This window comes from Pelodiscus sinensis, chromosome 23, assembly GCF_052426305.1.
Source record: "Pelodiscus sinensis isolate ZL-2025 chromosome 23, ASM5242630v1, whole genome shotgun sequence".
Classification (NCBI taxonomy): Eukaryota; Metazoa; Chordata; order Testudines; family Trionychidae; genus Pelodiscus; species Pelodiscus sinensis.
Window position 1 is genome coordinate 27,461,581 of NC_143074.1, and position 26,997 is coordinate 27,488,577.

The window sequence follows — 26,997 nt, forward strand, 5'->3', positions numbered from 1 at the left end:
GTGCAGGAGACGGGGGACCCCCAATGCGCCGTCACAGAGCCAAAGCATTAAATCAAAGGCAATTAATCTCTCTGTTGGAGGACTCTGAGTCAGAGCACAGGGATGTTCAGTATCATACAAATGGTAAACGGTTTAGTTTGGGGAACATTCTGAAAAGAGTGTGGGATCTGAGAGTAGCGATTGATGTGTTTTTGAAAATGAAAGGAACAGATGCAGACTTCCCTCAACTGAATGTGACTTGACTCTCTGATTTTGCATTTGCCATTGACATTATGGGTCACATGAACAAACTGAATTCAAAATTGCAAGGCAAGGGATTTTTTGCCCGTGACATGTATTCCCTTGTCAAATCTTTCATGGCAAAGTTGCTCCTTTTCTCCTGCCAGACTGGAAAGAAGTTCCCACACTTCCCCACTTTGCAACAGATTACAATATCTGACGAGAACCTGGAAAGATACAATTCGTTACTGCTCATTTTGCATGGTGAATTTTTCGACGCTTCATGGATTTTAAAATGATAGAAAATGACATGGCTTTGTTCTCCTCCCCTTTCACATATGTGGTGGAAAATGCTCCGAGGGACTTCCAAATTGAGCTTATTGACTTGCAGAGTGATGCCTTGCTTGCAGAGTATTCAAATCAACACCACTTCTGGGATTTTATGCATCTCTCAATGAACAAAAATTTCTGAATATCAAGGCTCATGCCCAAAAGATGCTTGTACTGTTTGGATCAACTTACATCTGCAAGCAGATGTTTTCTGTGATGAAATTCAATAAATCAAACAGATCTTCTATCACTGATGAACACCTTACAGTAGTGCTTTGCACTGCAACATCAAAAATAACACCTGACTTCATGTCCCTTGTTAATGTCCATCAGAGACTTTCTTCTTCACACTAAGTTGCCTTTTTCTTTTACACATAAGGTGCATGTAACTCAGATGGGCAATAAGCCAGATGCAGCTTCTGCTAGTGCTGTGCCTCTGCAGATAGGGCCATTTAAAGCTCCTGTTGGCTGTGGATCACCATTCCCAGCCCACGTGAACTGCAGGAGGTGGTATCCCAATCCACGCTATGCCCACTGGCGAGGGATAGTGTTCCACGGTGAATGGGAGGTTCAAGCAGCTGTACCAGCAGAGAAGCAGGTAAATAAAGCACTGGTGGCTACTGGGGTTAACCCTGGTGAAACGTGTCCGATTCCTGGGTCAGATAGTGCCCACCACTGATGTATAGGATTGCTAGATGGTTGAAAAAAAATACCAAACACTACCCGCCCCCCACCAAAAAAAAAACCACCAGGAAAAAATTCTGTTGAAGGGAAAAAAAAAAAAAGGGGGAGGAGGAGACCAAAGTTGTTGAGCAAAAACAGCATGTCCCCTTTAAGAGTGAGTGCAGGGATAGGAACCAGGGAGCAGTTGAGCACTAAGACCCAGGTTGGCAGCCATTTTGTGCTGGCAGCCTTGCGGAAGCAGGTAAGCATGGGGTCTGGGGTGCCAGAGTGGGGACCAGGGTGGGGGAGGGAAGGGGGACAAGGCTAGGTGCTGAGTGTCTGTAGGGTTGCCAGGTGCCTGGCATTTTCGCCTCCTGGCTGGGGAAAAAAATCAGAAAATATCGGACATTTTAGGTGTCCAGTATTCTCTGAATTTTTTTTTACCAGACAGGACGCGAAAATATCGGACTGTCCAGGTGAATACCGGACACCTGGCAACCCTACTGATGTAACTAAAAGTTTAGTGTTAGTGTTGTTATTACAAATTTTACAAGTGTTGCCTTCTATGATATTACTTGGATAATGTTGTATTCAGTTAATTATTTCTAAAAATTAATTACTTTTGTGGCAGGGCATAGCCCTGTACTGGCCCTTTAAGGGGTTGAGACTTGGAGTCAGGAGGAAGCCCAGCTGAGGCAGCTAACAAGGGCCCAGCTGGAGGCCATATAGAGCAGCTCCTGGGAGGGGGAGGAGGAGGAGGAGGAGACGGACCTGCATGCCTGCAACGAGAGAGGCTTCAGCCTAGCAAACCCAGGCTACCCAGCCTGAGGCCCTAGGGGCAGCAAGGAGACAGTCATGGAGGGCAGGGCTCACATGGAGGCTGCCCTAAAAGGCCAGGCTGCAAGGAGGCAGCCGCGGTAGGCTGGCGGAGTTTGAGCCAGGGAAGCCCCAGGCCATAAGTCCACAAGGTAGGGTTGCAGGAGGCAACCGGGCAGGCAGAGTAGGAGAAGAACTGGGGGCCCTAGGGAGTAGGAAGGACCCTGGAGGAGGAGCAGAGGAAGAACAATGACTCCCCCCCGGAAGGGAGCACAGACCTAGACTGGAGTGGTCACTGCCGGAGGGCAGTGGCCTGAAGAGAACACCTCACCCAAAGGGGGCATGTCAGTGTCAGAGCAGACAGTTACCTCCCCAAAGGCCACCCTGAGGGAAAAAGCCGTGAAAGTGAGTCAAACCCGCTACACTACGTTGTGTAAAAAACAAAGCAGCATCTTTTTTACAGCACTTGCCCCTGCCCCTTCCACCCGAGGCCCTGCCCCTTCCGGGTCAACCTGCGACCACTTCAGAAATTTGTGAAGTGGCCCCCCTTCAAAATGCCACCTCTGGTCTAGATCATCCATCCCTGGCAGGTGTCTGTCTAACCTACTCTTAAATATCTCCAGAGAATGGAGATTCCACAACCTCCCTAGGCAACTTATTCCAGTGTTTAACCACTGAAGTTTTTCCCAGTGTCCAACCTAAACCTCCCTTGCTGCAGTTTAACCCCATTACTTCTTGTCCTATGCTCAGAGACCAAGGACAACAATTTTTCTCCCTCCTCCTTGTGACACCCTTTTAGATACCTGAAAACCACTATCATATTCCCTCTCAGTCTTCTCCTTTCTAAACTAAATAAGCTCAATTCTTTCAGTCTTCCTTCATAGGTCATGTGTTCTAGACCTTTAATCATTCTTGTTACTCTTCTCTGGATCTTCTCCAATTTCTCCATCTTTCTTGAAATGTGGTGCCCAGAACTGGACATAATCCTCCAACTGAGACCTAATCAACATAGTGTAGAGTGAAAGAATGACTTCTTGTGTCTCGCTCATAACACTCTTGTCAATGCATCCCAGAATCATGGTTGCTTTTTTTGCAACAGTGTCACGCTGTTGACTCATATTTAGCTTATGCTCCACTATGACCCCTAGTTCCCTTTCTGCAGTACTCCTTCCTAGACAGTCACTTCCCATTCTTTATGCGTGTAATTGATTGTTCCTTCCTATGTGGAGTAGTTTGCATTTGTCTTTATTAAACTTCATCCTATTTACCTCAGACCATTTATGCAGTTTGTCCAGATCATTTTCAATTATGATCCTATCCTCCAAAACAGTTGCAACCCCTCCCAGCTTGATGGTATCTGCAAACTGAATAAGCATACTCTCTATGCCATCATCTATATCATTGATGATGATATTGAATAGAACCGGTCCCAAAACAGACCACTGTGGAACCCTACTTGTGTTATGTCCTTTCAGCAAGACTGTGAACTGTTAATAACTACTCTCTGAGAATGGTTATCCAGCCAGTTATGCACCTACCTTATAGTAGTACATGTATATATGGCCCCCACCCCACACTCTCACCCTCTTTGAACTAGGAAAAAAAGCTTTACTGCTGTTAAAGGTGATATTCCAGACTTTGAGATGCAAGGCTTTTGCCCACCCAGTGTTGTATCTGGGAGTACCAGTCTATATGTCTTAATTTATGATTGCCTTTCACAGGGACAATCACCACTAGGTACCCCAGAAAGAACTCAGGTCTCAGGCAGACTGGGAGCAACGAAAAGCCATGAACCTCCCAAACTGGTGCTCAAAGGAAGCTGGTGTAAGTCAAAGTGGGCTCAAGGAAAACTATACAGACTTTTATGGTGCCAGATGTGGTTAAGCTAGCACACTCTGCCTTAATGCTGAGAACTTACCCTGCTTGCTTCAACTTGATGTAACCGGTAGGACTCCCCAGTACTCTCATTAACTAAATCAAACTGATGACGATATGCTACACAGATCATATTGTCATTGTCTCCAGTCGGTCCATCCACCAGAGTCATGATCACTGGAGGGTCAGAGAGACAAATCTCCTGTAACAGAAATGACGTTACATTAAGATGGAAATAAATTGAAGGAATTATTCTACTTTTCATACTCTCACTATAAATTGTTTGTACTGCAGGTGATGCCCAGGGAGCTGCGCTAGGGGGTAGACAGGCTGTACACAGACCTGTTTCTCCGGCAAACAAGAACCAAATTTAAAAAAGCGGAAGATTTTTGTTTCAGCACATAGAGTGGGATTTCCCATCACTGCTGTTGGGCCTCTCAACTGAACCAAACATGGCATTTAGAAAGGCAAGATATGTGCCCTTCCATGACCAGGTGTCTCCTGCCCAGTGTGAGAGAAGATAATTGTTAATGAATGATCTGTCTCAAGCATACCCTGATGTACTGGAATTCCTCTACTGGTGAGTCAGACAGCGGTGACATCAAAGAGATGCTGGTTAAACTGTTGCCTTGATTGTTTTTCTTTGTGATGAGGAGCAGTTTGTTCCGAATAGCTGCAACAATTCTTAGTTCACTGCTATGGTGTGTATTAATGGCATACAAATGACAGCCTAAGGAGATAATGCAAATGAATAATTTTGTCTTGAAGTGGACAATTCAATGCATAGGCTTGCACCCAAGGCAGTATGCATCTCAAGCCTACCCCATAATATTCTGTTGCTGTCCATCTAGAAATGTCCTCAGTTTTTCCAATAGAACTCAAAAATAAGGTGCAACTCCTTGCTATTCCCAGAACTACGAATTTACACAATTCTACCAATGCACCAAGTCTGACAGGCAACATTGCCCAGTTATTCCAGTCCTGGGCCTCCACACATAGCTATGCCAGAGTCCTTCAATCCTTCTTGAAATATATCTATTCTGCCTCAGAACTTCTCCCAGATAAAAACGAAAAAGTCATGTGGTATTTTTGTGAAGTGCACAAATGGAAACTGGGATTAGCCCAAATTTATTTTCACATACAATCTAAACTCAGGATTTCAACGCACTGCCCAGAGGGGGAAGACTAAGTATCAGTTGCTCTAACATCTACAGGGGAGCCAATGGGACCTTTGGCAGCTTCTAGTCCAGCACCCTAACTGGGTCTTTTGGTAAATGAGACTCAAATTACCTTTTGTTTTCTCAAGTTTGTTTTCTCTGCAATCATATTTGCTCTTTGCCATCTGCTTTACTTCCACCTCATTTTGTACAGCACTCATCCTGAAGACAAGGAGACGAGAGTCCTTCCCTGTTAGGGACAGGGGAGAGTCAGGGAATTAACAAATTAAAAAACAGAACAAATGTCAAATCTGCACATACATCACAACATTTATGAAGATAAGAGACAACTCTCTCTAGTCTTCTTTGGAGATGAGTGGGAATATGCTTGGAAGGAAAACAATGCCTGTGAATCCTGCTTACATTATGCAGCTCTGCTACCAGATTAAGAGTGCCTGAGCTGATAAGCAAACTGTCATGGTATGAAATTAAATCTGAAACATGGTAGCCAATACAAGAAATAAAAGAATTCCTTCAAATCAATAGCATGGGTTTCCCTCCACCTAGTTCCATAATAGAAAACAAAGTAATGGAAAAGGAGGTGAGAAAACGAGACCAGGATTATTATAACATAATGAAAATCAACGAAGAACTAATGCAAATTACCGCACAAGATCAAAGCATTACCCCTCTGTTTGGAAATAATCCAAGTGAGTCTAAATTTACTGGATCAATGGCGGGTGATCTTAAAATGTGATAATTTAAACAAATTTATGCCAAAGGGGTCATATTCCCACTGCAGAAATGAAAACAACACTCACTGCCAATGCTAAAATCTTCAGTCCCCAACACCTGTCATAAGATGTTTGAAGATCATGTATATAGAAGGAAAAGCAGTAGATTAAAAAAAAAAAAAGCGCCCCACTGCACTTTGAACCAACTACAATGGTTATTTAGCCTATGGCAGCTGTGGCTCTTCAGAATACTGTCAGTATCAGAAACAAAAAACAGGACTGTGTAGCACTTTAAAGACTAACAAGATGGTTTATTAGGTGATGAGCTTTCGTGGGTCAGACCCACTTCCTCAGATCAAATAGTGGAAGAAAATTGTCACAACTATATATACCAAAGGATACAATTAAAAAAATGAACACATATGAAAAGGACAAATCAAATTTCAGAACAGAAGGTGGATGGGTGAGGGGAGAGGTAAATGTCTGTGAGCTAATGATATTAGAGGTGATAATTGGGGAAGCTATCTTTGTAATGGATAAGATAATTAAAGTAACGGGAGTTCTCACCCACAATTATTTCCAGTTTGAGAACAACTTATACCTCCAGATCAGCGGCACAGCCATGGGTATACGCATGGCCCCACAGTCTGCTAATATCTTTATGGCTGACCTAGAACGTTTCCTCAACTACCGTCCCCTTTTACCTCTTCTCTACTTACGCTACATCGATGACATCTTTATGATCTGGACACATGGCCAAGAAACACTGGAGACATTCCACAGAGATTTTAACAACCTATACCCCACCATCAATCTCAGCCTGGACCATTCTACATGAGAGATCCATTTCCTGGACACCACAGTACAAATCAGCAATGGAAAATTAGACACCACTCTCTATAGAAAACCTACTGACTCATACAGTTACCTACATGCTTCCAGCTCCCATCAAGAACATACCATACGATGCATCATCTATAGCCAAGCCCTTCAATACAACCGCATCTGCTCTAATCCCACTGACAGAGACCAGAAACTTCAGGATCTCTACCAAGCATTTATAAACCTCAACTACCCACCCGGAGAAATAAAAAAGCAAATTGAAAGAGCCAGACGAATACCTAGAAACCATCTACTTCAAGACAGACCCAAGAAAACCAACAATAGAACACCACTTGTCATCACCTACAGCCCCCAACTTAAACCTGTCCAACACGTTATCAATAAACTACAGCCTATACTGGAACAGGATACTAAACTCTGAGAGGCTCTGGGAGACAGACCCATAGTCTCCTATAGACAACCACCTAACCTCAAGATGATTCTTACCAACAACCACAGGAAATACCACACTAATACCAACCCTGGTACCTTCCCTTGCAACAAGCCCCGTTGCCAGTTTTGGCCACATATTCACTCTGCTGATGCCATTATTGGACCTAACCAAGTGAGTTATAAGATAAGAACACATATTCCCTGCGCATCCAGAAATATAATTTATGCTATCATGTGCCAAAAGTGTCTGTCTGCTATGTACATCGGACAAACGTCTCAGACACTTCGCCAAAGGATCAATGCCCACAAAACAGATATTAGACAGGATCACAAAGGAAAAACAGTTTCTTGCCATTTCAACCAGAAAGGACATTGTCTCAACAACTTGATTACCTGCATCCTGCTTCAAAGGCCTTTTAAGACTATACATGAAAGAGAATCCTTTGAACTGTCATTCATGCTTAAATTCGACACTTTACGCCTAAGTTTGAATAAAGACTTTAATTATCTTACCCATTACAAAGACAGCTTCCCCAATTATCACCTCTAATATCATTAGCTCACAAACATTTACCTCCCCTCCCCCCTATTTCCCTTCTGTTCTGAAATTTGATTTGTCCTTTTCATATGTGTTCATTTTTTTAATTGTATCCTTTGGTATAAATGGTTGTGACAATTTTCTTCCACCATTTGATCTGAGGAAGTGGGTCTGGCCCACGAAAGCTCATCACCTAATAAACCATCTTGTTAGTCTTTAAAGTGCTGCATAGTCCTGTTTTTTGTTTCAGCTACACCAGACTAACACGGCTACATTTCTATCACTGTCAGTATCAGAATACTATGATGCTTACCAGTTCCAATTAAGTGGTAATCGGCTCCTCATCTGCTGTGGGAAGGGGGCTGCTCCAGCCCCACTGCAGACAATGGTTGTTCTTGTCCCGAGCAGCCCCTGCCTGTGGGGAATCCAGGGGGCCCTGCAGGCAGGGACTGTCCAGTGTCCAGAGAAGCCTCTCTCCATGGGGAGTCCAACTGACTATGGACAGGTGCTACTCTAGGGGGGCTGGGAGCAGGCAGCAGCTCCAGTGTGACCTATCATTAACTGGTTAACTGATTAATGGGAATTTACATCCCTAATGAGATGTACTGCAACTGCATTTTTTGAAGTTACTGCAAAACTATCAACTGTCCTCCATTTCCACAAGCCAGAATGACAATACTGAACAACCATGACAGTTACAGGGTGCAGAAGACCATGTCAGTAGCCCTCAGTACCACTGCTTGCAAGGTATATTTAACATGGAGATCAATGGGTCTGGGCTATTTTATATTTTAAGCTACTGAGAAATGTATATGTCAATACCATGATGACAATGCCTACATTATGTAAACAATACCTAATAATAATTGCCAAATGAGACCACTTCCCAACCTGCTTACAAAGGGCCTGATCCAATTTAAACTTTAAGCTAGGATTGGGCCCAAAGCAAGCTGCTGACATTACCCAAGAAGACCCAGTTAACATTTAGTCACCTTTCAAAAATATAAGGGACCAATCAGTAAAAGCCCCACTGCCTGGTAGAGGCGATCTTTGAAGAAAATTGGAGAGACTTTGAATTGACTTCTTCTGACACCAGCACTTTCTCACACTGGATGTGGGGTCTTTAGCACAGGTTTCACTTTGTGTGTCAGAATTACTCAGAAATGTGTTGTCACAGCTAACTCCATTCAGGTGTAGGCAATGTGCAGTCGAAAGACAAAAGAACAAATGCCTTGAAACTGGAAGTCAAAACATCTCACCTCTTCACAGAGCTCACAAAAGGCTTGTTAACCCAGACACACAAGTCATAACAATCCTATTTGGAGACAGAGGATACATCCTGCCTCGCTGTGGATGCACCAAGTGTTTTCATGTGGCATCTTAACATTCTGTTTAAATCATCAACTGCTTAGATGAGGAAGACGCACAAAGAGTCTGTCCATCATTCACACCGGAGTGACATGGTGATTTCACTGCCGTGGTAACAGACCTGATCTCTCTGTGGGCTCTTGTGGAGCAGCAGGGATCCTGGGCCGGTCTCTTGGAGGGAGAGGCCAGGAGTGCCTCTATTTTAGTGGTTCTCAACTTTTTTGGCCTTTGGACCACCTGGCTCAATGTAAACCTTTCTGCGGAACCCTAGTTGCTAATGGAAACTCACTGTTAATTACATAATTACGCCTGAGCCATTTTGCTAGTGCTGCAGCTGGGGAGAACGGTTTAATTTAAATTATTAAACAGATTAAGTGTTTTAACTTTCTCATGCTAGTTCATCAAATTTGATTTTAAATAAAGTAAAATATTAATTTATGTCCGATACAAAAGATTTCAATGTTTTCTTTACTTATGGCAGGGAACCTTTTTTAGGTCGGGGCCATTGATCCACAGATAAAGCAGTTGGGGACCACATAAGTGAAAAGCAAAAGAACACCTCCCAAAACCCCCAACCCTCACTGAGATGGCCCCCAACTGAAAATCCTCTGGTGTTCCAGCTCCAATGGGTGAGGAGGGTAAGTGACATAGAGGAGTGATGTTCAGGTCTTCCTATAGGTCAGATTTACTTTTCTGGTGGATTTTATGGACCCCCCTAAATTCTGGGGTGGGGACAACAATGAAGGGTTCAGTGCGTGTGACAAGGCTGCCAGTGAGTGGAACAGGAATGGGGTGCAGGATCTGGGAGAAAGTGGGGGGCAGAGGAGGGAGAGGTTGAGAGGTCTGGATGTATGGCAGGGTGTAGAAGCAGTCTGGGAGGCGGGTGTGTGACCAGGAGGAAGGGTGCAGGAGCAACTGTGGATTCAGGAGCCAACTGTGGGTAGGGTGCCTGGCCAGGAGGGAGGGTGACTGGCCAAGAGGGAGTGTGCAGCAATGGACTACGGGTAGGTGTCTGTCCAGGAGGGGAGGGTGCAAAGTCTGTCCAGCAGGGGTAGTGTCTGGCCAAGAGGGATGGTGCAGGAGCAGACTTGGGATAAGGGTTGTACCTCCCTGGTCTGGCACCCTCTGGACCTCACTGGTCCCAGATGAGGGATTTTTCCAGATCAGGGGGGTCATTTCAGGCCCTCTGCTGCTGCTCCCATACTGGGCTTCCTGGCTCCCCATTTCCCCCAAAGCCCAGCTGAGTGGCTTGTCAGTTTCCTGAGCTCATGTCTGGCCCAGCTAAACTGCATGCCACTTGTCTGCCTCCACCCGGCCCCCAGCTGCTTACTTGCTCTCCCAACAGGAAACGCCTCCCGATGCTGCTATGGGCTAGATTCCCCAGCAGCAGGGAAAGCCTGGGAAATGTCCCTGACTCATATAGCCCCCCAGTCGGGACTCTAGGTAATATTTCTCTCTGTATTATATGCTTCACAACTGTTACAAGACTTCTGAGTTAAAATAGTAAACCAGAAAACAGGTCCTCTTGAGCTGGACTTTTGGAAGAGTGTTTTTAAGCATGGGTTAGCCTTAAGTTCAATTCTGTATCCACAGTGGCTAGGCAACTAGACAGTAGGTTCCTGTTCTCTGGATGGAAGCTAGACTAAGATTCTGTACCTCAAGAATATATCTAAGTACACAAAGACTAGGGCAGTGGCTAGACCCCATTCTCTCTCCAGTGTATACATTTTTAATATGTAAGGCAATACTTTCTCTTTTTTCCCTACCTGTCCTCCCTGAACAAGCTATAACCTTCCATACCAATATTCCAGTCATGTACATTATCTCATCAAGTCTCTGTAATGCCAACTATGTCATGGTTGTGTTTATTTTCTAGGATTATGAGTTCTTCCTGATTAGTCCCCATAATTCTCACCTTTGTATACAGACATCTAAGATATTCATTTGATTCCCCCCATTCTGTCTTGTATCTTCCTTTGGCTCCTCTATTTCACCTATGCCCTCTCCAATTTCTGACCCTTCTCCCAGGTCTCCATGTTTATTATTAATTATTATTCAGATAAATATGAATAAATAGAAGATTTACCTGGCATTGCTTGAGTTAACTCAATTAATTTTTGTTTTTACTTCATTTAAATGATTGCTGTGGGGTGGGTTTGGAGATAAGGGGTTCAGTATGCAGGCTGTTTTGGGAAGAGAGAGGACAATCCTAGACCTCTCTCACCACAGCATCTTGAAGCCAGGTAAGAAGCGCCTCTCCATGGCTGAGGCTGCTCCAGCGGGCACAGCTGGGAGAGGGATGTATGTCCCCTGACGAGGAAAGGTTCAGGTTTGTCTGCCCATTGCATTACCGAGCCAGAGTGAGTAATGCAGCAAACTGTACACTTTCCTCTCACTCCCTGATAAAGGGGAAAAGCCTGCAATGTCCTTATATGAATGGGGTTGCGGAGTTGCAGCCCCCATCCACCCACCCTAAAGGGCGCTTGGGGGGGGGGTGGGAGGCTCAGGGGTGGGGCAATACCCCTTTCACCTGCCTGGTGATTCTGTCTATTTTTTGTATGATCTTCAATTCTCCCCTTCCCCCAGACAACCAAACCCTGACCTTGCTTTAAGTTAGGAGAAGAGGAAGCTGCATACCAAATGTGGTGGTCCTACTTTTTATCATTTAGGAGTTCTTGAACAAACGGACTGACAGATAGACAACAACCTCTCTCAAATACCGAGTGATATAAGCACTATATTGACTTAGTAAAACACTAATTAAATAACAATTATGATTGAAGAGTCTTCCTACATTTCTTTTATTTCTGTCTCTCACCTGTGTCTCTGTCCTCTGACGCCATACGTGCTTATGAATTCTACAACACTTGTTATATCTTGGCGTCAGAGGACAGACACACAGGTGTGAGACAGAAATAAAAGAACAGTGACTGACAACTCTTAAGATCAAGCCAATTAATACAGAGCTATAAAATAACATTCCTAGATATTTATTGGCAGCTATCAAACACAAGGCTGGGTGAAAAAACAAAATTAAACAAATGTGAATACAGAAAAAAAATCACTATCAATGGCAGTTAACCACCCCTTCCAAACTGTGTAAAATGCAAACATTTCTCAAATGTTTTGCATGTATCAAAGAGGGACTCGATTTTCTTTTACATGTCAGGCTTTGATAGTAGTAATTGCTCATTTTGTTAGCTCCTGACAGCCAGCAGACAGTTGCCAACAACTGAATTACATCTAAGTGAATGAAGTAGATAGCTGCAGCGGTACAGGAGCCAGCAAACAGAGCTGTAAACAGGGGAGTTTGAGTGGGAGTTTGTAAGGGGAGTCTGGATATTGGGACTTGTTTGGGGTTTGTTTTTGCTGTGGAGGGGGTGTTTTGGGGTTTTTTTTTGTGTTCACCGGACTAATAGGATTTTGGTGAGAAAAGTAGATAAAACACAGAGGCAGTAGTGGCCATGGCCCAAGTAGTAGAGAACACGAGGAGGAGGATTGGATGTGGTAGCTGCGGTATGTACATGATTCTGGAGGGGGTACCCGAAAGGAGTTTTGTTTGCATGACGTGCCGCCTGATAGAGCTGATGGAAAAAAAGATCTGAGGACTGGAGATGCAGGTGGAAACTCTGGTCGAGTTTAGAAGGGGGTTTGAGCAGATGATGGAGCAAAGGCATGATGTGGCTGAAGGGAAAGGTTAGATATGCAGATGGAAGCAGGATCAAGGGCCTCAGAGGGGGGACTGCTGGGCGAAGAAAATGGACAGTGGAAGCATGTGACTAAGAGAACCAGGCAGAGGAAAAGATGGGTCAGTGAAGGAAAAATAGAGCTCAAGAACAGGTATGTGGAGCTGGAGAATGAAGAAGGGGTACAGCAGGTAGATAATGAAGATAGAAGGGTAAGGAAGAAGAGAAGAGTGGCTAGTCCCATAGATAAAGGGGAAGAGTTAATGGAGACAACACCAATAATGAGCATCAGGAGGATACAGGATGGGTTAAAGAGGGAAAACAGGAATGGCAAGGACTTGCAGCCAGAGAAGGCAGGAGATGGACCAGAGAATCGCACTTTCACTAGGAAAAGGCAGGTCTACGTGATTGGGGACTCCTTATTGAGAAAAATAGATAGGCCTGTAACCAGAGCTGATCCAGAGATTAGAAGGGTGTGCTGTCTGCCAGGTGCTAAGATACGGGATGTGGAATGAGGTTGAAGAGGATTATTAAGGGAGCAGGAAGGAATCCATTGATCATCCTTCATGTAGGAACAAATGATACGGCTAGATTCTCGCTGGAACGAATTAAGGGAGACTATGCTAGGCTGGGGAGGACGCTCAAGGAAACTGAGGCTCAGATGATCTTTAGTGGGATTCTGCCTGTTCCTAGAGAAGGGCAACTAAGATGTGACAGGATTATGATGATCAATAGGTGGCTTAGGCAGTGGTGCTATAAGGAGGGCTTTGGGATGTATGGTCACTGGGAGGCATTTATGGACAGAGGACTGTTCTCTCGGGATGGACTTCACCTAAGTAGGGAGGGAAATAGACTTCTAGGATGGAGGCTGGCTCAAATGATTCAGAGAGATTTAAACTAGGAACTTGGGGGAGATGGTTGGGAGATGTCTAGGTAATCTCTACACTGGATTTTAAAACTGAGAGGGAGGAAAACGAAGAAAGAAAGGATATAGCTGGGGATAGGAAAATGTACATGAAAAAGGGTAGTGTGGATACTAGTCTAATAGGTCATATTGGAGGTACAATGTCCGTGCCAAATAGGGTAAAGAATGTGAGTGAGGCCAAACAGCAAAAATTAAGATGTTTGTACACCAATGCGAAGAGCCTAGGTAACAAAATGGAGGAACTAGAGCTATTGGTCCAGGAAGTGAACCCAGATATTATAGGGATAACAGAAACATGGTGGAATACAAGGCATGACTGGAGTACAGGTATTGAAGGGTATGTGCTGTTTAGGAAAGACAGAAATAAGGGTAAAGGTGGTGGAGCCGCATTGTATATCAAAGGTGAGGTAGATTGTAAAGAAATAAAAAGTGATGGAATGGAGAAGACAGAGTCTGTTTGGGCAAAAATCACATTGGAAAAAAAAACTATCAGATCCTCCCCTGGGATAGTGGTTGGGGTGTATTACAGGCCACCAGGATCCAATCTGGATATGGATAGAGATCTCTTTAATGTTTTTAATGAAGTAAATACTTATGGAAACTGCGTAATCATGGGAGATTTCAACTTTCCAGATATTGACTGGAGAACAAGTGCTAGTAATAATAATAGGGCTCAGATTTTCCTAGATGTGATAGCTGATGAATTCCTTTATCAAGTAGTTGCTGAACCAACAAGGGAGGATGCTATTTTAGATTTGATTTTGGTGAGTAGCGAGGACCTCATAGATGAAATGGTTGTAAGGGACAACCTTGGCTCGAGTGATCATGAGTTAATTCAGTTCAAATTAAATGGAAGGATAAACAAAAATAAATCTGAGACTAGGGTTTTTGATTTCAAAAGGGCTAACTTTAATAAATTAAGGAAATTAGTTAGGGAAGTTGATTGGACTAAAGAAATTATGGATCTTGAGGTGGAGGAGGCCTGGAATTATTTTAAGTTAAAGTTGCAGAAGCTGTCAGAAGCCTGTATCCCAAGAAAAGGGAAAAAATTTATAGGCAGATGTGTTAGACCAAGCTGGATGAGCAAGCATCTCAGAGAGGTGATTAAGAAAAAGCAGAAAGCATATAAGGAGTGGAAAATGGGAGGGATCAGTAAAGAAAGCTACCTTATTGAGGTTAGAGCATGTAGGGACAAAGTGAGAGAGGCTAAAAGTCAGGTAGAGTTGGACCTTACAAAGGGAATTAAAACCAATAGTAAAAGGTTTTATAGCCATATAAATAGGAAAAAAACAAAAAAAGAAGAAGTAGGACCACTAATTACTAAGGATGGAGTGGAGGATAAGAATAATCTAGGAATGGCCCAATATCTAAACAAATACTTTGCTTCAGTCTTTAATGAGGCTAATGAAGAGCTTAGGGATAATGGTAACATAACAAATGGGACTAAGGATAAGGAGGTAGATATTACCATATCTGAGGTAAAAGCCAAACTTGAACAGCTTAATGGGAGTAAATCAGGGGGCCCAGATAATCTTCATCCAAGAATATTAAAGGAACTGGCACATGAAATTGCAAGTCCATTAGCAAAAATTTGTAATAAATCTCTAAACTCAGGGGTTGTACCATTTGACTGGAGAATTGCTAATATAGTTCCTATTTTTAAGAAAGGGGGAAAAAAAGCGACCCGGGTAACTATAGGCCTGTTAGTTTGACATCTGCAGTATGCAAGATCTTGGAAAAAATTTTGAAGGAGAAAGTAGTTAGAGACATTGAGGCTAATGGCAATTGGGACAAATTACAACATGGTTTTACAAAAGGTAGATCGTGCCAAACCAACCTGATCTCCTTTTTTGAGAAAGTAACAGATTTTTTAGATAAAGGAAATGCAGTGGATCTAATCTACCTCAACTTTAGTAAGGCATTTGATACAGTACCACATGGGGAATTATTGGTTAAATTGGAAAAGATAGGGATTAATATGAAAGTTGAGAGGTAGATAAGCAACTGGTTAAAGGGGAGACTACAGTGGGTCATACTGAAAGGTGAACTCTTAGGTTGGAGAAAGGTTACTAGCGGAGTTCCTCAGGGATCAGTTTTGGGGCCAATTTTATTTAATCTTTTTATCACTGACCTGGGCACCAAAAGTGGAATTGTCCTGATAAAATTTGCAGATGACACAAAGTTGGGAGCTATTGCCAATTCAGAAAAGGATCAGGATATCATACAGGAAGATCTGGATGACCTTGTAAATTGGAGTGATAGCAATAGGATGAAATTTAATAGTGAGAAGTGTAAGGTTATGCATTTAGGGATTAATAACAAGAATTTTAGTTATAAGCTGGGGACACATCAGTTGGAAGTAACAGAGGAGGAGAAGGACCTCGGAGTCCTGGTTGATTATAGGATGACTATGAGCTGCCATTGTGACATGGCCGTGAAAAAGGCTAATACGGTCTTGGGAATGTATTAGGCGAGGTATTTCCAGTAGGGATAAGGAGGTGTTAGTGCCATTATACAAGCATTGGTGAGACCCCATTTGGAATACTGTGTGCAGTTCTGGTCTCCCATGTTTAAGAAGGATGAATTCAAACTGGAACAGGTACAAAGAAGGGCCACTAGGATGATCCGAGGAATGGAAAAACCTGTCTTATGAAAGGAGACTAAAGGAGCTTGGCTTGTTTACTTTAACCAAATGAAGGCTGAGAGGGGACATGATTGCACTCTTTAAATATATTAGAGGGATAAATACTAGGGAGGGAGAGGAATTATTTAAGCTTAATACCAATGTGGACACAAGAACAAATGGATATAAGCTGGCTAGTAGGAAGTTTAGCCTTGAGATTAGACGAAGGTTTCTAACCATTAGAGGAGTGAGGTTCTGGAACGGCCTTCCAAGGGAAGTAGTGGGGGCAAAAGATCTATCTGGCTTCAAGATTAAACTAGATGGGTTTATGAAGGGGATGGTTTGATGAGATAACATGATCTTGGTAACTAATTGACCATTCATTATCAGTGGTAAATAGGTCAACGGAGGGATGAAAGGAGTTACTATAGAGAACTTTCTGGGTGTCTGGCTGGTGAGTCTTGCCCACATGCTCAGGGTTTAGCTGATCGCCATATTTGGGGTCGGAAACGAATTTTCCTCCAGGGTAGATTGGCAGAGGCCCTGGAGGTTTTTCGCCTTCCTCTGTAGCATGGGGTACAGATCACAGCTGGAGGATTCTCTGCATCTTGGGGCCTTCAAAGTATTTGAAGGCTTCAATATCTGAGATATAGGTGAGAGGATTACTCTAGGAGTGGGTGGCTGAGATTCTGTGGCCTGCACTGTGCAGGGGGTCAGACTAGATGATCATAATGGTCCCTTCTGACCTTAAAGTCTATGAGTCTATGTAAATGTGTGCCTTAGCAACCTCACTAAGGCCTCTGACCAGCAACCACAACTCTTACACAAAACAAGCATTCACAAATCCTTAAATCCGCAGGCATAACCAACCAAGCAATGCTTATGCATCCAGCTATTACTATTATAGTTAGAGGTACTATAGATATCTATTCCAGGAGACTAATGACATGAAGTTTAGACAGAAGATTAAACACCAATAATAGCGGTGTAGGTTGGGTTAAATCTTGTTGAAGCTCATGAATGGAACAGTTCTGCCTTCATTTCAGGTAGTAGAAACAGTGAAGTTTCTTTATAAAATCAAAATGTTCTCTGCCCAAAACGGCACATCCAAGGCACTCAGATTTGAAATATATGGATAGAGGGCTTTGTTGGGTATTATGTGACTAGGGAAGTGAAAAAGAGAGAGAGAGGGAGGTTTAGTTCTCCTTGTTTCAGGGAAAGTTGTAGAAAATTATCAAAAGCTGAAAACTAGAGATGAAATCCTGTCCTGCTTTAAGTCATTGGCAAAACTCAAATACACCAAGACTTGTATTTAATGAGCCGTCTCTGAATGGAAATGCTTAGGTTACTAATTCACCAGCCACAAGAGAGTAGGTAATATATGGCATGAATAATTACAAAAAATATATGGCCCTGAAATAGATTTTTTTATCTGCTGCATTTTAAAATTTTCTTCTGTATGAAAATCCCCTTTCAAAACAAAGCTATATCACATCTAAACCCTATCCAAGATCTATTTCCATCTCATCCTTGCCCAGTTGACTAGAGGTTATAAGCTGAATAAAAAAAGAAACCTGCTGAATAAAAAAAAACAAAACGCTTTTTAAAAAAAATATACCAACTAATTTTAATTTTTTTTGGCTAATGCAGAGTAGGTTTTTCTGAACTGCTACTTTCATAGGAAGATGTGTGTTTTCATAGCAACAAAGATAACTACCAGCTATAAATTAAAAAAAAAGAAAAAAGATTCCTCTTGTCCTCAGGGATTCTTTATTCAACAGAGCAGAATGCTAACTGAAATAAAATCCACAATAACAGAGACCTGGACAACATGGCACAACACTTAGGTCACTTTGATATAACTTTAGGGCATTATAAAGTAAGATTAACTTTAGAAATTAGTTAAATGGATATGCCTGTATTATTCCTAAACATATATATGACAAAGCAATATGAAGGTATGTCTACACAGCAGCGTTATTTCGGAATAACTGAGTTATTTCAAAATAACACAGTGTGGATCTACACAGCAAGCCATTATTTTGAAATAATGTCGAGCTGGAGGACTTCTTACTCCCACTCCTGTAACCCTAATTTCACGAGAAGTAAGGGAAGTTGAAGGAGGAGTGTATTTCCTTCAACTTCCTGCTATATAGACAGCATCAAAAGCCAAACTGGGCTATTTCGACATCAGCTACACAACTGATGTAGCGGAAGTTGCGTATCTTAATTCAACTTTTGCCCTGCAATGACTTTAGAAATGTACCTCATTAAGCCCTAGCTGTCTTTACATCTTTCTATATACTTTCACCATATAAAAATGAAATACTAAAGAGGCAACTATGACTCTCTTATGCCTTTGAACTGTAACGTCTGTTGGTAAATTTACACTGGATATAATACAGGCAGGCAGTCCCTGGGTTACGTACAAGATAGGGACTGTAGGTTTGTTCTTAAGTTGAATCTGTATGTAAGTCGGAACTGGCGTCCAGATTCAGCGGCTGCTGAAACTGACCGCCAGTTCTGACTTACATACAGAATCAACTTAAGAACCCCAGGCGTCCCCAAGTCAGCTGCTGCTGAAACTGATCAGCAGCTGATTCCAGGAAGCCCGGGGCAGAGCAACTCTGCCTCGGGCTTCCTGTAGTCAGCGCTGGTCAGTTTCAGCAGAAGCTGACTTGGGGACGCCTGGGGCAGAGCAGTTGGGGTCCTGCTGGGTTGCTCCAGTAGCTCCGCTCCTCGGTGCTACTGGACCAACCCAGCAGCACCCCATCTGCTCTGCCCCAGGCGTCCTGATTCAGCCGCTGCTGAAACTGACCAGCAGCGGCTGAATCAGGACCTGGGGCAGAGCAGCTGGGGTGCTGCCGGATTGGTCCAGTAGTGCCCAGAGCGGCGCTGCAGGACCAATCGGCAGCGCCCCAGCTGCTCTGCCCCAGGGTCCAAAACAAAAGCCTGGTCTGCTGGGGGGGGGCACACTAGCTGCACCCTCCCCCCCCCAGCAGACCAGGGACACGGGGAGCAGAGCCGCAGCGGCAGCGGGGTGCCGTGCCTCTGAGGCTTTGCTCTGGCAAAGTCTCAGAGGCGCGGGACCCGCTGTGGCTGCCGCTTCAGTCCCGGTGCCTGTGGTCTGCTGGGGACCGTCCCCAGCAGACCACAGGCACCGGGACTGAAGCTGCAGCCGCGGAGGGTTCCCACGCTTCTGAGGCTTTGCTCTGGCAAAGCCTCAGAAGCGCGGGAACCCGCCCGGTGCCCCTGGTCTGCTGGAGACGGTCTCCAGCAGACCAGGGGCACCGGAGCAGCTTACGAACAGGGCTTTCTCGCCCCGGAGCTCGCAGGTAGCAATCCGCCACCTCGATCTCCGGGGCGAGAAAGCCCCGTTCGCAAGTGCGGATCCGACATAAGTCGGATCCGCTTAAGTCGGGGACTGCCTGTATAATAAAATCATAGAATCACTTGTGGTATGAAGCACTTTCCACTGTATATCGAATCCCATTAATATTTATTTATTATAAGATTATGGACTGAAGAGCTCAGTAAGAATTTTGTCATAACATTAAAAGGCATGATTACTCCATTCTTTCTTATAATTGACAGAAACTAAGTAAATGTATCGATTTCATGACAAAGCTGGATTAAAATAAAGATGAGCTGTAGTTAAGCTACTGCCAAGAAGTTGTTCCTACTTTAATATTAATTCTATAGAAAATATTTTAACTTTGCAGTTTAGCAGGTATAAGAACTACAGAAACCAAGCCCCTCCTACTCTTGAGTTCCCTTGTTTCCTGACCAGTGCAACTGGAATGGGGGACCATTCTAATAAGTCTTCAGGCCTGTACAATAGTGCGAGGACTACTGCTCATTGAAGTGAGTAGATTGCCTGCAAGAATAAGGCAAGCAGGATTTGGTCAATGCTAGCAACAAGCAGGGATTACTTAAAACTAAGAGGATTTCCTCATCAAAGGAAAAGCAGTTTCTGCTGTGTTATAGATTTGGTGGCGTACATTCACGCTTCTAGGAGCTCCAAAGTCATGTATAAATGCAATGACTGTCTCATAACTTCAGTTATTTGGACTTTGTCTTCCACCAGTAATGACTAGTAAACGTGTTCACATACTTCTGGATTGGAAATAGTCAAATAAATTCATCTGGGTATGGATGCAAGAAGGCAGTGAAAGGTGAGAGACCCAGGCAGGCGAGCTAACAGATTTGCCAGGCACCAGGGCAAGTGTGGGAGGGAGGCCAGCTCTATCCATACTCCTGGAAGGGCCGAGGCCTTGAGTGGAAGGGGAAGGGCCAGAGCAGCCAGTCCTCAGTGGCAGTTGCCTGGGGCAGTTGCCTTCTTTGCCCCGTGGCCCTTCCCCACCCCCACCTCCCCAACAGTGGGCCTGGATCCAGGAATAAATACAGTAGAAATGGGGGAGGGGCTTTTAAAAGAGAATTAGTAACAAAGAGCATTCTGAAAGGGCAAGAGCATAAATTGCTGCCTTTTACTGAGATATAAGTAGAGTAATAGTGTGCCAGCCACATTCATATTAGAACCAAAAGGCAAGGAACCCTACCTTTGTCTGCTCTGGTAATCAAAAGGTCCAAAGCTTCCAGCACATGCATCTGTTTCACCTGGAGAGTTTTGTCAAATACTTGCACTGACGACTGGCCATCTTGAAAGGAAACATTCCCCCCCCCTCATTAGAACACATTTTGGAAACCACAATTTGCTGACCAGTGGTTTTAACAAAAACTTGCAGACTGCTACTTTATATACAGTGCCAAAGATGGCCATTCTTTCTTAGAAGGCATTACCACTGATGTGATTCATAAAGCAAGAGCAGAGGCTGAAAGGAACAGATTTTAGAAAGTTTGAGCTAAGAATCAATTACCCCCAATATCATGCATCTAAATCAAATGCCATATATAGCTTTTCGGGGAGGAGAACAGAATCACCAAATCAGTGCTAGGGAGAAAACAGGGTGGCATGGGTATATAAATGGTGCACAGCCACCTGTGGATGGCAGGCTCAGTGGAAGCATCAAGGACTGCGAAGTACCAGAAGGCTGCATGGATACCCTTGAGCTTGATTTGACTTAATAAAAAGTCCTTTCAGACAGCCAAGAAAACAGCATCTGAAACCAATGAAATATTCAGAAGTCTTCATTAAACAGGGCCCTCAAGATGATCTGATTTGCTTAGTTTTAGTGCAGAGCAAATCTTTGCTGCTAAATTCTAAAAGCCCTGATAGTAAGGTTCTATGGTCACAGATATGGTCTTAACTATCGTAAGTAATGATGAGTTTCTTACAACCTCATAGGCACCATTGATTCAAATGGTCAGGTACATAAATATTGACCTCTAGACAAATGCTGCATCATTTACTAACCGTCTATTAGCAGGACACCAACATCTGTAGAAACTAGCAAGGACCGGCCCCAAGAATCCGCACAAACAACTTCATGAGGAAAATTACTGCAGAAACACTGGGCCTCCCATGGCTGTGAAATGACATAAGCAACGTATGGTAAATACACTAGGACAGTGGTCTCCAATCTTTTTACACCCAAGATCACTTTTTAAATGTCAGAGCAAGCCAAAATCTACCCCATCCCATCCCCAAGACCCGCCCCTTCCTTGAGGCTCTGCCCCCTCCATTCCCCTCCTCTCCATCATTTTCTGTCCCGAGCCCTTACTCACTCTCACTGGGTTGAGACAGGAGGTGCAGGCCCTGAGGTGGGAATGAGGGATTTGGGTGTGAGAAAAGATGAGAGGTGCAAGCTCTGGGAGGGAATTTGGGTGCAGCAGGAGGTGCAGAAGGGGATGCTGGCTCGGGGAAGGGGCTCCAGGCTGGAGAATGTTGGGGTAAGGTGGAGAGTTGGGGTGCTGCTCAAGCCACAGGCTTGTGGATGTGGGGGTGCAGGACTTTGGGTTGGGGTGTATGACGGACTCAGGGCAGGGGGATTGGGAGTATGGTGGTCGTAGGACACAGATTTGCAGTGTGTGGATGGTGCAAGAGTGTTGCAAAGATTGGGATGTGGGGGTGCAGGCATTTGGGTATGTGAGGGGCTCAGAACAGGAGGTTCAGGTATATGATGGGCTCATGGTTGGACTCTGTGGGTGGTGCAGGAGTGTTATGATGCTGCGCCCAGATGGAGGCTTGGCCCCAAGTGGGGGCTTGTTGGCCAGGTTTCATTTTTAAATAAAATACTATGTCTAACATAAAACCTTTCAGCATTGTTTTTATTTATGGGAGGGGCAGGGAACCTGTTTTGGGTCAGGGGGCCACTGACCACATTAAAATCAGTGGGGGACCACACAAGTGAGATGCAAAAAACCAACCCCTCCAAAAAACCCCAACCCTCACTGATGTGGCCCCAACTGAGACACCTCAGTCCCCTGACACTCCAGCTCCATGACGGGGGGAAGAGTAGGTAGGACTGAGGTTCAAGGCCTCAGGCCGGTCTAACTCTTGTGGAGCTCCAGGGTTAGTGGAATTTGTGGGACCAGAAATGAGGGATCCATTGTGCGGGCAGAGCTGCCACTCAGTGGAATCAGTATGGGGGTGGGTGCCGATTCTGAGTGGAAAATAAGACACAGGAGCAAGCTGGGGGTAGGTGTCTGGCCAGGGTGCTGATGGGTGTCTGGGCAGGAGCAGGGTGCTTGTTGGTGTCTGGCCAGGGGACAGGGTGCTAGTGGGAATCTGGCCAGGGTACTGGCTGGTGTCTAGCCTGGGGCCAGGTTGCTGGTGGGGGCTTGGGCAGGGAGCAGGAGCAGCGTGCTGGTGGAGGTCTGGACAGGGGGCAGGGTGCTGGTGGGGATCCTGCGCCGCCATCTTAACCTCCCTCCCGCCTCCCCAGAGCCTGGGGAAGGAAAGGAAGACAAAAAAGCGCATGCACTATTGTGGGCAGAGTGTGCTCCCTGCCTTCCTGCAGTGGGGGCAGGGGGGCGGAGGGAGAAGGGGTGGGAAGTCCTGCGGCTGTGTGCCAGAATCAGCATCTCAGGAAGCACACCTGCTGTTGCGGGGAGGGGAGGAGCAGCGTGTGCTTCCTGAGAAGCCAGATCTGGTGCGCAGCCTCAGGACCTTCCCCACCACACTGCAGGAAGCTGGCACTAGCTCCATTTTGCAGGAGGTTGTAGCGCCAGCGCAGGCTCCTCGTTGGGGATTGGAGAGAACAAGGGGGGGCCAGGCACACCTCATGATTGACTGGCCATGCCCCCGCAATTGACCAGTTGATTGCGATCAAGTGGTTGATGTCCATGGCACTAGGAAATACAAAGCTTGGGATGTGAAATACCATTTAATTGGTTAACCAGTTAAATGCAATGTTTCACCAGACAACCAATTGAAGGTTGGGCAGGAGCTGCTCTGGCCAGGCTGATGCACTCATCTGTGGCGTATCTGGGCTGGGTCTGCTGTGGAGAGGGGCTGCTCCAGCTGGGCTGAAGTATCGCTGCCTGTGGTGCACTGGTGCCAGGCCTGCTGCAGACAGAGGCTGTGCTGCCTGGGTTGGTGCACCTTTGCCCATGGCAGGGCCTGCGGGGTGGAGCAGCCCGTGTCCTCAATGTGTAGGAACTGCTCCAGCCCACACCACTTAACCATTCACATCCCTAATTTAAAGTACAATGGCTGACAAGTAACATGTGGGCATCTTTAGCAGGACAGAATGCTCAGTGCTTAACTTCTGGAGTTAAAAAATATCAGACTTTGGTCTGTTTCCCTGGGGATGCAAAAACCCCTCACTGAGTTTGGGAAGTTAACAAATATAAGTGACATTTGTGAGACTGGAGCACTGAATCACCTTTTGAAAAAAGGACATTTCTAGCAGATGCAGGAAATGAGAGCACTTGGTGTTCAGACTGCTCCTGTACCTCAAGATAAGACATCTGGGGTAAATTCCCAGAAGTCGGGGCGCTTAGCAGTTTGACTTTGCTGAGTGTGACATACAGCAGACAACCAGTGAAACGCTGAAAGCATTTCCTCTGTGCTACTGTTTCAGAAATGAGGTAACAGACTAAGGATGTTAAGGACTAGTCGACTAATCTGATAAGCAAATGCCACTTATATTTGCAAATGCTTATCAGATAGTTGAGTCGACTAGTCGATTCCTGCTCCTCCACCCCGCTGCCTCTATCAGATAGAGGCAGCACAGGACAGAGGGAGGGGAAGCGGGAGTACTTCAAAGTGGCAGTGCCACACAGAGTCTGTACCTGGGCTCCATGCAATGCTGCCGCTTTGAAAGACCATGGTGGCAGCGGGGGCTCTTGTACATTTCAAAGGAGAAATGCGGAAGTGCCTATCGACTAGTCAATAGAAATTCCATCAACTATTCGACTAGTAAATTAACTGATATTTAATATCCTTAGTTCACACCCAGAACATACATGGTTACCAACATTTATATGGAATTCCCTTTTGCTCTATGGTTCAGATAGTGGAATTTAGGCACTGGTAAATGCTAGTGGTGGTGCAAAATTTCCCTTCTGAGTAGCTCTAGCAGGAATTATGAAGATGAAATGCATATGCTGCAGCAGCACTTTATATGACTCAGTCTTCTCTACTTGACCAGCTTCACAGATTGCAGCCAAAAGAGATGAGGCCATGGCACCACCTTATCTTTAACCTTTTCAGCATGCTGATGTCTCCGGGCATGACCATTCAGTGTTTCTCCACACACAAGAACTGTTACTGTATCTGGCCTGTGTGTGGAACGCACGAAGGGGCTCCTTGTGCTATCCACTCCTAGATACCCACACTATGGTCAGGAAAAATCTGGCAACAACAATGCAATTTCATTTTATTTGCAACACAAAGCAAAAGTTATGTGCACAAAAAAGAACTGGCTTTTTTTTTTTTTAACTACTTCAGCCAAACAACAGTGGGATTGCTGAAACCAGTGTTGGTTCCAACAGATTCCATACCTATCCTTTGGCCACCTTTTACTGGGTTTGCCTGCAGAGTCATTTTAATACTATGCACTGAAACATGGATTAATATTTCAGTATTTTCTCTTCTGGTATGGAATCAAATGACATACAGACATGATAAGAACAGGAATGTAGGCCCATATTCAATAGCACCTGAAATGCCGAGATTTTGAGCAGTTATGCACATCATCATGTATAAATGTCCACTCACCTCCTTTTTATAGAGACTTGTGGTTGTTGAACTAGTTAGGGCATCTCCTCTCACAATGGTTTTCAGTTTCAGTGCCTTAAACAAGAGAGGTCTTCAATTTAAAGTGTGTTCTTAATCAGTAACACCCAATGGATGAATATTAAAGCTAAGGAGACTAGTCGACTATCCCAACTGACCCCGGGGTCCATGTGGCACTACCGCTTTGAAATGACACAGGGGGTACGAGGCCAGCAGGTGACTCAGTCCCCTGCTGGCCCTGTGTTCACCGCAGCGCTTTCTCCTTTGAAGTGTTGCGGAGGCGCCCATTTTGCATCGACTATTCAATTATAGCCAAATAATCTAATTTTAACATCCCTAATGGAAACAGACTGTTGGGGAAGGGAAGGAAGCCATTTCAGACTATCATTGCAATAGATCCAGCTGTGAATTTCTGTGCCACATTACATCATTTCTTTATAAGCCATTCCATGTGTGTTTGAGCAGAGATTAAACTGTTCAGCAAGATGCTGGAAAATTAAATATCAGGCAATATATATCTGCTGTTGGCTCAAACCAAATTAACAACATAGCAAATATCTTAATGGAGAACACCTTAAACAATAAAAAGTCATCACATCCACAAATACGTCCTTGAGTTAATTACGCCCTTCATGCCAGCACAAGGACTGCTACTGTACCTGGCCTGTTATAGTTCACGTAACATTTTGAAGAGTGCATTTCAATACATTAAGTGACACTATTCGCATATGCTTGTGGAACAATATATTAACTGTAGTTTGTAAATTATATTTTAAATCAGCTTCTGTACCTGTAAAGGGAAATCATGCCTTGCTAATCTATTAGAATTCTTTGAGAGAGTCAGCAATCATGTGGACAAGGAGGATCTAGTGGATATAGTATACTAAGATTTACAGAAAGTCTTTGTCAAGGTCCCTCATCAAAGGCTCTTAAGCAAAGTAAGTTGTCATGGGATAAGAGGAAAGGTCCTTTCATTCACTGATAATTGGTTAAAAGACAGGAAACAAAGGGTAGGAATAAATGGTCAGTTTTCAGAGTGGAGAGAGGTAACTAGTGGAGTCCCTCAAGGGTTAGACCAATCCTATTCAACTTATTTATAAATGATCTAGAGAAAGGGGTAAACAGTGAGGTGGCAAAATTTGCAGAAAACATCAAACTGTTCAAGATAGTTAAGACCAAAGCAGACTATGAAGAGCTTGGAGTCATTGTGGATAGTTCTCTGAAAACATCCACTCAATGTGCAGCAGCAGTCAAAAAAACAAACAAACAAACAAACAAACAAACAAACAAACAAACAAACAAACAAACAAACAAACAAACAAACAGTATGTTAGGAATCATCAACAAAGGGATAGGGAATAAAACAGAAAACATCTTATTGCCTCTATCCTAAATACACCCATATCCTACACCCATATCCTGAATACTGCATACAGATGCAATCACATCATTTCAAAAAAGATATATTTACATTCTTTACTCAGTGCAGTTAACCTATGGAACTCCTTGCCAGAGGATGTGGTGAAGGCTAGAAGTTTAAGAGGGTTCAAAAAAGAGCTAGATAGATTCATGGAAGTTAGGTCCATCAATGGCTATCAGCCAGGATGGGTAGGAGTGGTGTCCCTAGCCTCTGTTTGTCTGGAAAT

At 44.3% G+C, this 26,997-nt stretch overlaps 1 protein-coding gene across 2 annotated transcripts in view; it reads right to left on the reverse strand.

Moving 5' to 3' along the window:
- Nucleotides 1-26,997, reverse strand: part of GARNL3 (GTPase activating Rap/RanGAP domain like 3) — a 201,652-nt gene that overhangs the window by 37,319 nt on the left and 137,336 nt on the right. For both annotated transcript variants that reach the window (XM_075905774.2, XM_075905772.2), the window contains 6 exons: nt 25,334-25,408; nt 21,584-21,695; nt 20,769-20,867; nt 5,194-5,310; nt 4,458-4,633; nt 3,947-4,105 (listed from right to left, as the gene is read on the reverse strand). In XM_075905774.2, coding sequence (XP_075761889.1) covers nt 3,947-4,105; nt 4,458-4,633; nt 5,194-5,310; nt 20,769-20,867; nt 21,584-21,695; nt 25,334-25,408 — 738 coding nt within the window. The remainder of the gene's footprint in view (nt 1-3,946; nt 4,106-4,457; nt 4,634-5,193; nt 5,311-20,768; nt 20,868-21,583; nt 21,696-25,333; nt 25,409-26,997) is intronic.